This window comes from Corvus moneduloides, chromosome 8 (assembly GCF_009650955.1).
Source record: "Corvus moneduloides isolate bCorMon1 chromosome 8, bCorMon1.pri, whole genome shotgun sequence".
Classification (NCBI taxonomy): Eukaryota; Metazoa; Chordata; class Aves; order Passeriformes; family Corvidae; genus Corvus; species Corvus moneduloides.
In genome coordinates this window covers 13,856,598-13,872,572 of record NC_045483.1, presented here as the reverse complement: position 1 = coordinate 13,872,572, position 15,975 = coordinate 13,856,598, and the positions used below count along the sequence as shown (strand labels likewise).

General features: G+C 41.4%; 1 protein-coding gene across 2 annotated transcripts in view; it reads left to right on the top strand.

The window, feature by feature from the left end:
* Positions 1-15,975, top strand: part of ARMH3 (armadillo like helical domain containing 3) — a 131,600-nt gene that overhangs the window by 31,243 nt on the left and 84,382 nt on the right. For both annotated transcript variants that reach the window (XM_032115699.1, XM_032115698.1), the window contains exons 16-20: positions 1,187-1,245; positions 2,567-2,632; positions 3,716-3,785; positions 5,253-5,313; positions 7,917-8,005. In XM_032115699.1, coding sequence (XP_031971590.1) covers positions 1,187-1,245; positions 2,567-2,632; positions 3,716-3,785; positions 5,253-5,313; positions 7,917-8,005 — 345 coding nt within the window. The remainder of the gene's footprint in view (positions 1-1,186; positions 1,246-2,566; positions 2,633-3,715; positions 3,786-5,252; positions 5,314-7,916; positions 8,006-15,975) is intronic.

The window sequence follows — 15,975 nt, the reverse complement described above, 5'->3', positions numbered from 1 at the left end:
CCATTCTATCTGTTTTTATAATTACCATATACACACCAGCCAGCAAAGTGTTCATAAAAGTCACCTGCAAAGAAGGAATTTGGCTGATGCTGTCTTCTGATGTATATGAAAGTGTGTCTGTTTCAAATATCCCTCTCCTTTGAGTTTGACTCTTAAGGCACGTGTCTGGGATGGCATGTTTAGTAGTCCTGTGCTTTAGAGGAGCTGTTGGAAATCTTGGGAATGTGCACTGTTAAGCCTCCTCAGAATTTAGTTATCGGTATGTTGTTCTTTGTTGGTTTGTTTTTGTGGGTTTGGGGGTGTGTGATCCAAGTGCGGTGTTTTGTAGAACAAAGGTTTTTAAATGTGCTTGATTGGACAGTGCCTTGTACAACCTGATCTTACCTGGCTTTGCTTTGAGCAAGGATTGAACCAGAGATTTGTTCCATCCTACATTACTCCATGACTATATGTATCTTGGGTTTTTTTTTTTTTTTTATTCAAGGTTAAAATTGAGAGGAATTTTAAATAATCCAAATAAAAATTGCATTCTTCTGCCTTAGTCCCTCTGTTTTGCTCCAGCTATCTTTCAGGGCAAAAGCTGTTTGAAGTTGTGAGATGAATAAGAAGTTGGGGAACATGATCAGGGTGGAACTCTTGGCTTAAAATGCTAAGTCTTTGCAGACTCCCTTCTTTCATGGTTTTGCACAGAGTGAAGTAGGTCGTGTCTCTTAGTATTGGGGTTAAAACTTGGAACTTGGAGCGTAATGTCAGCAGTTGTTCTGCTACACAGTGCTGCATCTCTGTGAAAGCTTTGCTGCTTGTTTCATAACCTACAGCAAAGGTGATGTTTTGCTTTCCACCTTGTCTAAGAGAGGGAACAGTGTGTCTCTGCTGTGACAGACAGTATTTAGAATATCTGTGGAAGTAAAACTGAATGAGAGAAGCCCAGTGGATAGTTACAGCGCTGTTGGAAGTTCAAATCTGAACCTTTGCTGTTGGTGCAGAGTGGTGACAAGTGGGTGGGATTTAGTGGCTAGGTTGGAAGACGAGTACTTAATTAGAGTAAACTATTAGCTATCATGGAGGAAGTAGGACTGTGAAGAATCTTCAAGCTGGACTTTTCTTTTGCTGCAACAGCTGTCTTGCTCTTCAGCCTTGCTAGGCTTGCGTGGCTCACGGAGGACTTGTTTTTTCTCCTTTGCAGATGAGCACCGGCTGCACAGTGGCAAGCTGTGCCTCATTATCCTGACATGCATAGCAGAGGTAGGTTTCTCGTGTGAAGCTGCCCAGCAGATGGTGTGTTACAGGGCTCTACCCCTTGCCTCCTGTGGAGCAGGAGCTGAATATCCACAGGGGTACTGAGTGGTGAGGTCCTCAGTCACTTAATGTTTGCTAATATACTTGATGCAGTACTGTTAAAGTTGACTTGAAACTTGAAAATTGGATGATCTTATTTGAGTTAGCCAGCTCCTGGGGATGAAGAGAAAAAAGACTGAACCTAAGCCTTTTCTCTCTTAGCTGTTAAGTGACCTTGTGGTGTGGCTTTTAGATGAGTAATGTGCTAATGGCTTTCAGCTCTGTGCTGTTCATGGTAAACATGGGGTGTGCCATATCCCTTCTGCCAAAGAAGGTTACAAGTCTGAAAGTGACTACATATTTTTAGGTCCCTACAAGCAAGACAATTAGCAAATGTGGTAGTAGGATAAGAAAGCAGCATCACAGAGCTATGTCAGCAGTCCTGGCTGAATGTGGCCCTGTCTCATGGGGAGTATGTTCTAATGGCTGACTGATGTCCTGAATGGTGGTAGTGTTTGTGTGGCATTTACATTTTGCTTGCTTGCAAGACCTTTCATTCTTAAAGAATAAAAAGTAGCGAGGTTGATAGCCATGTATGGATTCTGGAATGATGTTTCTTCAGGGTGCAGCCTGAAAACTAATCATCTACATTTCAAATTTTTCTAATTAAATGGCTTTGGTACTTGTTCTTCTGGTGGATGCGTAGATAACACAAGATAAGAAATTCTGTTTCTGCGTAACAAGGGCATTCTTTGGTTCTGGTATTAAAGAGAGAGTATATTTATTACCTATTCTGGCTGTGCATTATCTGGAGAAGCCTCTTTAATTTAGAGGTGGTCTTGGAATGAGATTTGCCTGAGGGGTGGAACAGCTCATAAACCTATCTGCTAGTACTGCAGTAGCTTCTGGCGTCAAAATGCCAATTTAAACCTTTATCCACACAGTCGCAGAACTGGTGTGCTGGAGAACCTCCTCATGTGTTATGCACCTGGAGCACTTGTTAAATTTGTGACACAATGGTGTGTGCAGTCCAGAGTTTAAATGAGCAAAGGGGGAGAAAGAACTACTGCTTGTTTTGTTAGCAATTTCCTAAAGTGGAGGTGGGATCGGGAGGGGTTTGCTTTTGTGTGACTGGAAACATGGATGGGAGAAGAGGAAATGGACAGACGGCTTTTTAACTTTATGGCTGTATCTTGGGAGTTTTACACTGAAACATGTGTGATTTGAAAGGCAACTGTAGGGTGTTGGGCTTTTCATATCTCCTCCCTTTTCTTGCCCTTTTCAATAGGATCAATATGCTAATGCTTTTCTTCATGATGACAACATGAATTTTCGTGTAAACTTACACAGAATGGTGAGTCTTTTCTTCCAGATTGTTTTCTCTTTAGGATGCAAACACAGAGGATTTGAGTATGTATGAAAAGTGTATGTTGAAAATTGTGTCACAGATATCTAACCTAGGTTGCTAAGGCATGTGGAAATAGTGTCAGAAATGCAGTAGCTGGGGAATGATTTTGAAATTGCTCTCAGAATGTCTCCCTTCTTCAAAGAACAAAGAGCTGTTTGGCCTGTCAGTGAATTCAGAGGCCTGTGTAGCTGGCAAGGAGCTGTGTATTATGAGGTCTCTGAGGAAATCAGTGGTAAAGAGAATGTTCTGCCTTAATCTTTAGCAAGCATTAGCCCTCATGTGATATATAATAGCCAGCTGGAGTTACACTGAGTGCTCTTATTGGCTTACCCTTCATTCGGGGTGGAGTAATTCACCTTCAGGGAGGAAAGGATTTTTTCCAGAGCTTTTTCGTGTGGAGGAAGTGTGCTTACCTAGCTCATGAATCTCTGTAGTTACAAGTAACTTGAATGGTTATCCTTACTTGATGGATTCTGTCTTTGTGGTGCTGGCAAGTTCCACCTCATCTGACAGCAAAGCAGCATTTGAAAGTGTTACTGTTCAAGAAAGAAAGAAACATCTTACTTGATGGAGACCACACTCCAAGAATACTAGTCATTACCACTTAGCAACAAATTTGCTGTCCAGTTAGCCTTTCTGGTCTGTTACAATGAACACCAAAGCCATTGACTACTGCACACACTGTTAAGAACGCCAGTCAGACTTCTGGGTCAGAAACAAATCAGTATGTTAAGCAAGGGGAAGGAATTGCTGTGTGATTTGTTTTTTTCTTGGGGTCCCTCCCCTCAGTAGAACAGTGCCCTCCAGCTACATAGCTAGAGAAACAAATCCTCAGTATTAGCCTGCTGGAAAGCAGGCACAGTTTTGCTCCAGCCATGTCCTTTAGGGTTAATATGTGTAAGACAGCAGCTGGAGAAAAAGACAGAGGGAAGCCTCCACTGATGGTACTATTTGCTTGAAAAATACAATAATACACAGACTGTCACTTCAGGCTTCTGCTGACTTCTTTTCATCTTTGTGTCTTTGAAGCCAATGAGACATCGGAAGAAAGCAGCAGACAAGAACCTGCCCTGTCGCCCGCTGGTGTGTGCGGTGCTCGGTGAGTGTTGTCAGAGCACGTGTGTGCTTGTGGCTCCTGAAGCATCTCTTGTTGAGCAATAGAAATATGGGATTTGAGGATTACATGGAGCAGTGGATGGACTTAAAAGAAGGACATTTACATACTAAAGATGTTTACAGCAATCCATGCCCATCTTTGTACATGGCTACCTCGCAGACAAATCCAAGAGTGCAGCTCTGTAGCAAGAAATCCTATATACATTTACAGAAAGTTTTGCAGAAGCTGCTTGGCCCATTTGACCTGAGTTATTAACAAGAGGGAGGGCAGTTGATTAATAAAGTCAGTGTTTAGGTGAGTGTGGTAACAGCGACAAGTACTTTGTAGATGATACGATGATGGCAAACCTGTGGAAGGTACACATATTTATGAGCGTGTTTGCTGGGCATTGAGCAAGCCTTTTCTGAGCAAAAAACCAACAGGAATGTTGGTTAGTAGCTAGGATTGGTTTTGCCTGGGGATATGGAGGCGTAGTTGAAAGCTTTTCATGCAGCACATGATTAAGTTGTGACTCTCATTACTGTGGAGGCCAAAAGCGTATATGGGTTCAGAAATGGATGGAGCCTGGCTGTTCAGCCTGATGGTGTTGAAGTCTTAGACTTTAACATTTCCAAAAGTGATTGTTGAAGCCAAGACACAACAGCTGCATGAAGAATCTTTCTAGAGCTATCAGATTTCATACACTCTTCATCTACACTGTTTTTAGTCACTTTGAGTCACTCTGCTGGGCTGTTACTGCCTTAGGAGTTTACAGCTCACGATTGTTACCACTGGCTTGGTATAAGCATTTCATGCTGAAGTTGAGTTGAACACACCCCCCCACACATTCAATTGTCATTTATTAGCTTCTCTCAATTGTATTTCTATACTCTTTGCCTCTTATCTTCACCCTGGAAGCCCTGAAATGTTAGACACATTCTCTTTTTTTTTTCCCCCGAATTAGTTTTGAGCTGAAGCTTAGCCTATGTTGAGATCAAACTAGCTTTGCTTGCTTCAGAATTTGTTTTAGAAAAAATAGGTGTTATTTACAATGTCTCTTTAAGTAACATCTAGGTTGTGCATTGTTTCTGGCAAGAGTAATTTCCTAAAATATGCTTCTTAATGGAATTCTCCATTAGTGACAGGGCTTGAAATATGAGAGCAATTCTAGACATCAGAATTCATGGTGTATGGTCTTTATTTGACTATAGTGGGGGAAACCATATGGGGAAGCAGTGCCTCAAAGCAAATTACAGTATGTACCCTCAGTTTCCAGTAGTTTCTTTTCTAATTCTAGCAAATTTCTAATGTTCTTTAGAACAAACAAACAAAAAAGTGAAATCCCTTTCATCTAAGCAGGACTATTGTCTGGTAGAGATAGGTAGGTGGGGCAGTTTGACTTCCTTGTAGTCTACTAGAAGTTAACAGTAGCCAGCTCAACACTTACTTTATCGTTTTCTTTTCTGTCAGATTTGATGGTGGAATTCATTGTAACACACATGATGAAAGAATTTCCTATGGACCTCTATGTGTAAGTGTCTGTGGGGTAACTCATTGTGATTTCATTTGAAGTTTGAATTCAGGTGGAATCCTGTTCATACAGCAATCTTCTGGCTGAAATAACACTTTGTGGCTGGTGGGAAGCAGGATGAATTGCTTTTCATGAACTCTTCCAGTAACTTTTTCTACTTCAAAAATCCTCTGTGTGCCAGAAAATTGAAAGCAATTCAATTTCAGACTGTTTTCCTAATCTACTTGATCTAACACAAAGAGCTTTTCAGTCTAAAAGAAGTTTCATAACAGAGAGTCATTGCAACAATCCCCACTTCCCAGAAGATGAATCTTGGTCTAGAAACGGAAAAGGCAGTTTTGAAAAAGCAAGGATGACTGACATGAGGCCTGGAAGGCAGTGTGGGGAGGGAGGGAGGTTTAAGCCTGAAATAGCCTGCTAGGCAGCACGGGGTAAAACTTAGCAATGGGCAAAAGGAGAGAAGTGAACAGAGCTACTCATGAGCACTCCACGTGTCCCACAGGGGCCTCTCCAGTGCTTTGTACTGCTTTAGCCTGGAGGGCAGAAGGAGGATTTAGACAGTTTGTTGGCTTTGCTGTGACTGTTTGTACAGTGCTGAATTTCCCCAAGGCGTGAACAGCACTATATTCTGTAGGAAAGATAAAGACACATAGCATGTTTTCCCTTAAGGTAACTTTTCAGCATGTTCTGATTCTGCCCAAATAACCTTGCAATTACAGTGCCTTTTCAAGGGTTGTGCAGTTCAATTGAGTTTGTGAGAAATGGTTTTTTTAAATGACAATTGCAGAACTATTTGTAGATGGGTATAATGCTCCTGAATTTCACAAGAAAGGTGTGAAATGCTTGGACTCAAAAGCAACATCACATCTAGAAACCCCATAACACTAAAATTAATGAGCAGTAGCAGCCATCAGTGGGCATTTGTATCCATTCATTTTGGCATGTTTGTGCAGTCCTTTCACTGTACTCCTGTCTGAAACCATCCCATAGCAGACGCAGTTATTGCAGACCAAGTGGATGTTCTGAATGCACAAGTGGTGTCACACTTCTCTGCAGTACATTTAAAAGGTGACAATATGAAGCTGCTGCTCAAGGCTGGGCATATTAATATTTAAAAGAGAAATCCAGGTTGCTTAGACTAAGGGTACTTTTTATCCGGTATGTGTATTATGAATCCTCAGCACGAAACTTTTAAAAACCAGAGACACCTGACCAGGATGGATAATTTCATAACTTGACTTACAGCCAAGCAGATACAGAAGTGAAAAGATGCTGGGCATTGTCCAGTACCAGTAACATCAGAAATAAGAGGTTTCTCCCCAGAGAGATTGCTGTTCCTGGTTTGAAGACAGCTGTCTATCCTAGCTGGTTTGCTTCCTTTTCTTGGTTGAGTTTATGAGAATCCAATTTGAAATATAGCACTTAATGTCATGCTCAGCAATTATAAATAGTTTTACCTTTATTCAAAGTTAGTTTTAGTTCCTACCTTATTGTGGTATTTTTGGGATTATCTACAGGTCTGAAAAGAATAATGTATACCTTCTGCATATTTTTTTGCCATAGCCTTATTTTTAAAGCCTTGTCTTGAACTTTTTGCCTCATTTTGAATAAATTCCATGCAAAGTTTTAGAATTTGATTTCTCCGTGTTTATCTGATGTGCAGTGTCTTTCATGAGTGTCTTTTCAGAAGGATGTGGATTTTAATGAGATAATGTGGCTTTGAGAAATAGGGATTGGAGAAAAAGGTATTTTTCCTTTTTGTAATGTTCCTTCTATTTTTTCTACGTGGCAATAGCTAAAAATAGCTTGGCCTAACAAATTCAAATTTGTATGTATTTTTTGGCTTGTCCTTAATGATAGTGTTAGAGAATTTGCTCATTGTATTATATTTTTAGTTTGGATGTTATGTGTGAAGAATGTTTGTGCACCTAAGAGTTTGAATGAACACTAGATGCTATAGAGACCTACAGGATTTGGAGACTTTACAAGTGCATTGCCTGTATGTTGGGGGATTCTAGAGCTTGTTATGTGTATTGCATGATCATTCCAAAGCTTATACTTAAATTATTTTAAGTATGAGGGGACTGGAAAATTTGATAGAAATATATATATATATAAATGTAATTAAACCACACACCTCAGTCAGACTAAAAATCCTGTAGTTTTTTTGACACCCTCATTTCCTTTAGCCTCATCACTGGGCACAGAGAAACTGAGAACCTCCATTGTGTCCCAATTTTACAATAATGTGCTGTCTCACATATATGGAGCCTGCAAGTTAAGTAACTCATTTTATAGTTTGAGGCTCTTAGGTAAAAGTAGCAAAGAGTGAAAAGTATTTATTAAACAGCAAACATGCATTTGTGGTCAGTCTAATCCTGTTGAGCTTAAACTGGCATACAGGCCCCTTTCTTTCATTTTGTCAGATTCCTTTTTTGTGAGCGTTGGTTCCTCTTAGGAGGCCAAAGCCACAACTCCCATCTTCCTCTGATAGTCTTTGAGTTTGTTTATTTCCCTGCTGCTGATTTCAGAGATATTTCCAGGCTTGATGTAGAATTGCAGGAAGATGCAATGTCATTAATCCTTTGCCCTCTCTTTTCCAGACGGTGCATTCAGATTGTGCACAAGCTGCTGTGCTACCAGAAGAAATGCAGAGTGAGGCTTCATTACACTTGGAGGGAGCTCTGGTCAGGTACTTGGCCTCTGCAGAGACAGTCAAATAGGAAAAATAGCTTGTTCCATTGCTACAGGGTTAAAAAGCAAGCAGCAGTTCTGTTAAAGCATCATTATGTTGCTTCTTAGTTGCTACATGCAAGCTGCCTCCTTCGGAAAGCCATTTCATTATCATAATGGTAGCTAATTTACTTTCTTGTCTGTCCATGCTCACCATGGTATCCAAATGTCTTTGTTTTTCTGTTCCATTACCTGAGTCCCTCTTTACCTGATTGGAGAAAATGGAGTCATGTTTTATGGAATAGTGTTTCTCTCTCACATATTTGTGAGTAGAAAGGAGATAGGCTCTTAGGTAAAGGAGAGGGACCTTGCTTTTCCTATTACTGTAGCAGATGCTCACACTTAGGATAGTTGTGCTGCTCCTGAAGAAAGCAGCCTTGAAATGTCAGTGTGAGGGAAGAGAGGCTTTTAACTCTGACCTTTGAGTTGATGGTAGATAGTCTGGTTCATGCCACTTGCATCCAAAGATAAATAAATATTGTGGGGTTTGACATAATCTAGTGGACAGCTTTGTAGGACTCTTATATGATGCAGTTCATTGCGTGGGAGGTCTGAGGAAGGGAGTAGGAGAATGGATGATGAGACCTAACAGGCGTCTTTGGTGGATATGGTATGTGCTTCAGTTCTTACCTAGCAAGCAATCAAGTAGCTCAGCCAGGAAAGTACAGTTAATCCCCTTGCTGTTGTGGCTTAAACAAGTGCTTTATGAAAATTCAAGGCAACATGGCCTTACCTGTGTATTCCTGGAGCTGTGCTTGAGACCTAGCATCAGTGACTTGCCTGGTGTAATGCAACTCCCTTTAAAAATTTGAGAGAGGGTGGCTTTTGAAAGAGGCAGTTATGAGTGGTTTGTGAAGCTTTTCTCAATTGACACTGAGTACTTCCCTTCAGTAGCCTTGCCCAGCTGAGATGCAGGTACAGAGAAATGAACCAACAACCCGAGTCATTTTCAGTTACTAACTTTTCGCCTTGTGTGACATGTGGCCCATTCAGACTTTCTAAATTATTCCTGCAGAAGGTGAAGCGATGCCGCTAATTAAGGGATTAGCAGTTCCTTTTCAGTTGTTTTCCTCAGAACAGAGCCCCTAGAGGCATGGCTGCAGCGTAGTGCCAGTTCAAGAGATGAGTGTGTACATTGTGGATGTCTGTTGTGAATGGAAATTGCGTCTGACAATGTGTGTGATATCTTCTCAGCAGTTACAGTGAACCAGAGCCATTTCTATTTGGCCAGGCTGGCATGGGTCTTTTCTACACACTGGCAGAATGGAAGTTTGAAATGTAGCACCTTTTGCTTGAAAGTATTGTTCCACAGTTCAGGGAGCACACTCTTAGGCATCTTTCAATCCTTAACTTTCCCTGTTTTAGGGGAGGGGAAAAACCAGAAATCGTTGGACACACTGAGATTCAGCATCTTGGGATATTCTTGTTAGCAGTCTCTAATTAACTGGTGTTTATATAGAGCTTTGGAAACATCAAGTGCCTCAGAAGTGTTAAGTACCGCACATGCTTTGAAAGCAAAGCAGTAACATAAAACCACTTGGATTGGTCAGGTTTCTATGAAGGAACTGGAATGCACACCTGATGTAGCTGCAGAGCTCCATGCTCACTATAGATTTCTGTGTGTTTAAGGAGATCCTCTCATGGGAGTAAACTACCATAGAAAGTTGCAAAAAAATTTTTTTTATAGGATGTTGAGGTAAACAGAGTTCTTTGGTAACTGCTGAGTGGTTTATACAGGCTGGAAGGCCCTGGGTGAAGTGGTACACACACCTGTAGAAGGGCAGGTCCTGGCTGCCCCAGACATGCTTCTAGAATGCTATATATGTTGCAGAATAAATGCTAATTGCCAGCCCTGTCTTGAGATCTATTTCGTACTTAACTCTTACCCTGTCAAGGTTGCTCTTGATTACCCAGAATGCTGCTGCCTTTGATGTGAAAGAATGTCTCTTTCTCTGGTTTTGTTCTATGTGACAGACAATTCCAAACCGGAGCACAAGACTTCTGAATTAATTTCTGTCTCTCATATGACCATCAGGCTTTTATTTTGGATTGAATAATCAGTTATCACTGCTGGAGGAACAGCTAAAAGGGAGCAGCTATTCACTGTAACGTCTGAGATATCAGGTTGTCCCATCAGGTGTGCTCTACAGAAGGTCTTCAAGCCCACACTTGTCTTCTAGAATGACAAAGTGTATGATGACTGAAGCAATGCCCCTGTGGTGCAGCGTGGATAATAGGAATGGAGGCCCCCCAACAGAGCTGAGCGGAACAAAGAAGCTGGAGGGAATTTGTGTAAGGATATATTGAAAGAAAGGGAGAGAGTTCTACCTGGCACGTAAAAGGAGGAGAGTTTTTTCAGGCAGAAAATTGAGTGGGAGAAGAAGACAAAGAGAATACTGTGGGGTAGGTAGTCAGTATAGGGTGCGGAGGAACTGAGATAAAGGTTGTAGGTGGAAGCAGTAGCAGTGTATGGAGCCTTCTGTTCACTTGCCAATTCTAATGTTAGCTAATCTCTAATTAAGGAAAGCCACTTGTGTGTCATCTGATGGATTGATGCTCTTCCGTTGTGGATGCTTTGTCTTCAGCATGGAAGGCCAGCAGCGCTTTGAGAAAGTTTCTGCATTTACTATTTTTTATTTTAATTTGCAATGGTGGTGGAGAAAAGCAGTGGATCCAGGTGCTTTGGCATCTCTTGGGACACGTATCAGGCTGTTTATGCAGTCTGTAAGACTTTATACTTTTTTAGATATGCCACTATTTGGCACATTGTTTCCATATGATCTTATTTCTGTTGAACTTCCTTTTGCAACATCTGAGCTTAAAGAAGAACAATATTGTTACAGAGTCTTTGGATGTGATCCAGCCTTAGCTTCTCTATTAGAATAATTTTTTCACGTTAAGTAAAGGGACCAGGGCCATGGCACTCAAAGCAGTATAAATCTCTAGCTGTGCTGACCAGATGACCAAGAATGTTCAGGTGACAGAGAAAGATGCAAGGATTTGAGAGCTGAAAACAGGATTGACAGAAAGGAAAATCTGTGGGTGGCAAAAGTAGTGTGTAGAAGCTGGCTCTAGCTAAAAGTAGTGTGAAAATAAATATCAGATCGCTAGTGGAGCTAAATTCTGGAACATCTTAAAAAGAGGGCTGGAGAGTGAAAAGAAGTTGTAATCTGATTAACCTATGAAAGTGACTGGCAAATGCAAATGCAGTTAGATTCAGATCCAGAGATGTCTGTTGATCTTGGTTCTTTTTTAATAGGCCTTTTCAGTTGTCTGTTCACTTCAGTTCCATCAGTGGTTAGTGTGCAGCTCTTCCCTTTGAGTGCTGAAGAAAACCTTCAGGTTTTTCACCACTGACAGTGTACCACTGCTGGTGACTAGCCTGGAAATTTGGCCAAGGTCAGAAAGTCTGTGTGGATATGACTGTGTTGACCTGTTTGCTTGCAGACATTTTGGCCAACTGGAAATCTCCTGAACTGTTATGCCAGGTACCTTACACTTTTTAAACACTGATGATTACGCTTGAATGTCAAGTGTAAGGTACTTCATAGAGCCGATTAGGAAACTTTGGAACAGCCAGTTCCCTGTTCTCAGAAACAGCCCAATGTTCTTGGGCTAGTTTGTACAGCACTTGCATGATGGACAGTGCTATATAGGTGGTTGTTGTTGTCAAGCATGTATAAGCTATGCCAGAAGAGTTTTCATGAGTCATTTAAGCTTTTTATATAAAAAGACCTCATTCTTCAACTCCTCCCACCTCAAAATTAGCAATGCTTGAGCAATTCACTCTGAGCTTAGGGGATGCAGGTAACTTCTTTGCAGTTGCTATGGTTTGCTTTAAGCAAAAGCTATGTTTAAAGAAACAGAAAAGCAATACTAATAAAGACTTTTAATAGCAAGAGTAGAGCCTAAAAAAATCTGAACTATAATAATAATAATAATAATGGTGAAATAGCTGTTTGTTGGGGCAGTTGAATGCAAAGTAGGATTAAAAGTGAGCATTGCCATTAGTAAGTGTTGAAGATCAGTTTCCAAATTGTTTTAACATAAGGCTATAGTTCCTTACCTTGTAGCTTAGTTAATTTGGTAGATGCAGAATGCACTGGTAAAATAAGCATGCTTCAAATATGTAGCACTATCAAGAAGTTAATTTTTCTCCTTTTTCATTTTAGGGTCATCAAAGCAGACTTTTATGATGCTACTAGACAAAATACACTTTTTTATTCCCCTTTTTGTCCACTCTTCAGATCTTTTTGTCAGGTTCTGTATTTAAAGCAAGGATAGTACTGCATTCAAAATCTTTTTGGGTGAATACTAAAAATGTGAAAGGTTCCTCTGGGGAAGATTTTAAAATAAAGAAGCAATTTTTTGTGGAGGAGAAGCTCCCCCCTGACTTTCAGTATATATAACACTGCCCTTATGCAGTGCATATTTAAAATGGTATTGTTTAATCACTTTGGTTTATTATTTCTGTGACTGAAACATTGATTACTGGGAGTATGTTATCTATGTCATTTCTGGTTCTACAACTGTTGATCAGGTCTGCTTCAGCCTTCTGATTTATGTTGCTGAACAGGCTGGAAGTCAGGTGATGTTGTGTCTTCCCTTCATCTCTAATCCAGCTGTCACTGTCACATTCTGCTGCAGCTACATGGCACGGGAAGCTTATCATCTTGCAGCTCTTGTGGAGGCAGGATTCACACACTGGTGTACTAGACAGTCTAGTTCACTGGCAGAGTTCCTGATCACTAGATGCCATGAGAGTTTGGAAGACCGTAGAGCTGCTTGGCCAGTTAGCAAATGGCTTAGTTTCTCACACAAACTAAAGGCTGTAGCTGTTATGTGCCATGGAATACATACTGGGAGTTTGCAGCCATTTGGGGGTCCTGTTTTCTTCACTCATAGGGGTGTTGGTGCTTGTGATATGTGGTACTGTGTTGGCACAAACTGGGTTCAGGAAGACAACTGTTAACCCTGTTATCTATTTCAGGGAATTCAGGAAAGGATTGAAATTGAAACATGGTTTTATAAAATAATTTTTGTTTATAGTTGTGGTGTGTGTTGTGGGTTGATACTCACTGATTTATTTAATTTGTACCCCTGGGAGCACTCTATGTTACCCCAAAGAAAACCCCAGTCCCTTCATACAAAGCTCACTTACAGGCAGAAAGATGGGAAGGTCAGAAGGAAGACTGCAAGTGTCTACTTGTGGTATTCTGCTGTCATTCTCAACTGGTGGGACAATTTCATGCTCACCTTTCCATATGACCTCCTTCTATCAAGGCTAGAATATTTTCATAGGAACACTCCAGCCATTTGGTGAAATGTCCTGGTATTAAACTCTTAAAGAAGGTAGTGTAAGAAATGCAGAAACTCAGTGGCTTTTCTTGTAAAGGAGGATGTTCTAAATTCCCTGCATGGGTCATTTATTGGAAGCATCTGCTTTTACTTAATTCTGGTTTACCTTTACTTTATGTTAACATATTTTAATACTGATGATAAAGAGTTTGACCCTGATAGCTGATGAACAGAAAAAGAATAATATAAGATTTGGTGCTGTTATTGATCCCCTGGTGAGATCAGGATGGGAATTTCTCAACAGAGCCTTGCTCAGATGAGCACAAAGGGAATTTAGTAATTTGCATGGATAAGTTTAGCAACCTTTTGGTCATCTTCCCTCAGCCTGGCAGGTCTCATCCAGATACCTTGCTCTGTCCTGTTTCAAATAAAGCTAACAAATACTGGAGAATTTGGTTGTGAATCCCTAGCAGTTTGCAGTGACCTCGTGGAGATGGTGTGATAGTTTCTCCTGGGAAACGGTCCCATTGATGATAGAAGTGTTACAGCTGTTCGAAGTTGTTTCTTTCTCTGCCCGGAGGGCTTGCAGCATTCAGAATGCAATAATTTATCCCTGGCCCCTTTTTGTGTTCAGGCAGTATCACTCCTAGGTTCCTTACCTTGCTGTCTTCCCATGTTCTCACACAATACTTCTTCTCTTTCTCCAGATTCTCCACCTTTTCTGCTTTAAAACCCCAGGCAAAAAGTGCAACCGTAACTCCCAAGACTACTATTTAACAGTGTGAACTTACACTGTCAGACAAAACAGAATTCAGCTCAATACTACCCTTCCCTCTGAAGAGGGATGAAGCTTGTAGGTCTGTGCTTTTTTTTTTTTTTTTTTAATTTTTTTATTCTTAAGAAAAAAGCATATTGTTCATCTAGGCTTTAGCTGAAGTTGGAAAATTTGTGTTCTTTCTTACTGCTTGCTGGATTGCCATCAAGCAGCATTGCTCTGGCATCAGCAATCAGCATTTCCATTAAGCTTGCAATTTCACCCTGTTGATTCCATTTAGGTGGGAACAGTGAGTTCTGAGGATGGGGGCTGTATAAAGAAAGTGAAGGGTTGGAGGTGAAATAGCCTGCTTGACTGATCCTGGGAGCGATGGGTTATGCCAGCATGTGCTCCAGCCCTCTGGCAAGCTGTTGATTCTCATTAAGAAAAGAGCCTGCTTTCATGGATGTACCCCTGAGAGCGAGTCATGGGGAAAAGAGGGAACAGCTGTAGAGTGCTGGTGATGGGGAGCCTGCTAGTTGCCAGCTGCTTTTTGCCACAGAGCTGTGGTGGCTGGGAGGAGGAACTCAGCAGTGCCTGTGGCAGCAAGCCGGGAGGGTAGAGGAGCGTCCAGCCAGGTAATTGTTACAGCAGTGAGCAGGGTGCTCCCTCCTGATCAGAGCAGAGGGAAGGAGCTGGAGCATGTTGACTAGTGATGTTGACAGAGCTTTTATTGCTCCCTCTGCTCCCCTGAGAGGGGACTGCAGCATTGGTGCAACAGTCTTGTTTTCTAGTGCTGTGGGTGATTGACAGGAAGCTGCAAGTGCTGTCCCTGAGTAATTGGTTCGCTTGTCCAAGGATGCTGGGATAGTTTGTGCCTCAGGGAGTTCTGGTGCATTAGTTTGTAATAGCAATGTAACTATTTCTTGGACACGCTTCTTATTCCTACAACTCTGTCTGGAAAATACCTCTGTTTGTTCTTTCCTGTCAAACCCAATCTGTAGATACTCATCTCCTCCTGAGTTTCTTTTGATCACTGTTCTTCTGAGTGCTTGCCAGTGCTGACTGTGGCCAGATCTGCACCATTTTAACACTTAGGTCGTCTCAGAATGTCATATTTGAGCCTTTTGCTTCCCTAAATCTGAATTGCCTTTCAGGTATAGCATTTTTTAGAGGTGATTACTCTTCTGGGGTCTCTTCTCCTCATAGGTGCACAGTGGGCTATGTGGTTATCCTAGCTTAGCCCTTGTGACTTCCAGTCTGGAACAAGAGAGTGGACTGGTCCGTGGTTGTGGTATTGTTGTGCTGTGAGAATCTGTTTTTTTCACATTCTGTACTGTAGTTCCCCTCGTGTAAGGGAATCATGCTGAATTTTGGAATCCGGAAGAACATATAAGAAAGCATTGTTTGGCCTATTTTTTTTTTAACAAGTGCTTGATGTAGACCATTTAGAGACAGAACACTAAGCATAGGTGGACCTTTGATCTGGCCAGGTATAGCCAGGGCTCCTCATTTTGCTCTATTTATACTTCCAGTGCTGTTGCAGATAGAATGGTCCTGTTTTCTCTTGTATGTTGGAAGAACTGAAGCACAGAAAGACCAGTGATGCTTCCTGAAGAATCTAATCCACTTTATTCTCAGTTGTGGCCTTAGTTGCACTAAGCCTTAGCAGATCTGGCTTACCATGTGCTACAGTGAGTAGTGTGGACCTTGCCTTGAGAATACATACATGTGAACAGGGTGGCTATAGAAGATCCAGGGTGGTTATTGTTCTGCTGAAGCACTTGTAGGCAGAGGACTTCTGTGCAGCATGGAAGTGTTGCCCAGATGTCATGATCGGCTGCCTTCTAGTGATATATGGGTGGGGATCCTTCTAA